General features: G+C 52.1%; 1 protein-coding gene across 1 annotated transcript in view; it reads right to left on the bottom strand.

Moving 5' to 3' along the window:
• Positions 1-714, bottom strand: part of LOC123506160 — a gene marked incomplete at its 5' end in the record, with an annotated part of 1944 nt that extends 1230 nt beyond the window's left edge. The window contains one exon of the mRNA XM_045258076.1: positions 1-714. This exon is cut by the window's left edge and continues 1230 nt beyond it. Coding sequence (XP_045114011.1) covers positions 1-714 — 714 coding nt within the window.

The following is a 714-nucleotide window of genomic DNA, read 5'->3' as shown; positions in this document are numbered from 1 at the left end:
AGTGGTGTTTGTCACAGCCAGGTGGACGTCGTCCACCCAGGGCTGCAGGCCTCCCTTGATGCCGTCGACCACCGTCACATTAGTTAAGTGTACCTTTATGTGCACACTTTCGAGGGCGAGGATCATATCGTTGAGCAGAGACCCCAGTTGAGCCAGACAGCAAGAAGGAGCTGCTAAGTGGTGGCGTTTTAGCGAGGCACAGTCTATCCTGGCGGCCAGACACGAGAAATGATGTTCCATATGGTCCGGCAGGTGGATATCTGTCAAACCCCATTTTATGGCGATGGTAGCCCAGGGGTCACTCTTTTTCCAAGGATTGTTGTGACTCTCACTTGTAAAAAACAAAACATCTGGGCATAGGACACCCATCTTGCCACCGGCATGCACCCGCATGAACCAGTCACTAAAGAAGACTTCGTCTGGGAGACGTGTGTCAAGAGGCGTTTCCTTAAGCGTGGCTAGCGTGGTCAAAAAGGGGCCGCCCACCGCATCGCAGTACATGCACCCAAACACAGAGCTGGCGTACCCTTCCTTAAGCGTTAAACCAAACAATTCCAAACGAGATTGGTAACACGCGACCTTCCAGTTCCCCTGTTCGCTTCTGGTGGCGGCACTGACGAAGACAACATAAGGAGTCATGCGAAAGACTCTTATAAGCCTCTGGAGGTCTGAGAAAGGTGAGAAGGAGATGATATGACGACCCACTAGGATCTC

Source organism: Portunus trituberculatus, chromosome 19 (genome assembly GCF_017591435.1).
Source record: "Portunus trituberculatus isolate SZX2019 chromosome 19, ASM1759143v1, whole genome shotgun sequence".
NCBI lineage: Eukaryota > Metazoa > Arthropoda > Malacostraca > Decapoda > Portunidae > Portunus > Portunus trituberculatus.
The sequence above is the reverse complement of the archived record's forward strand: the minus strand, read 5'-3'. Positions and strand labels throughout refer to the sequence as shown.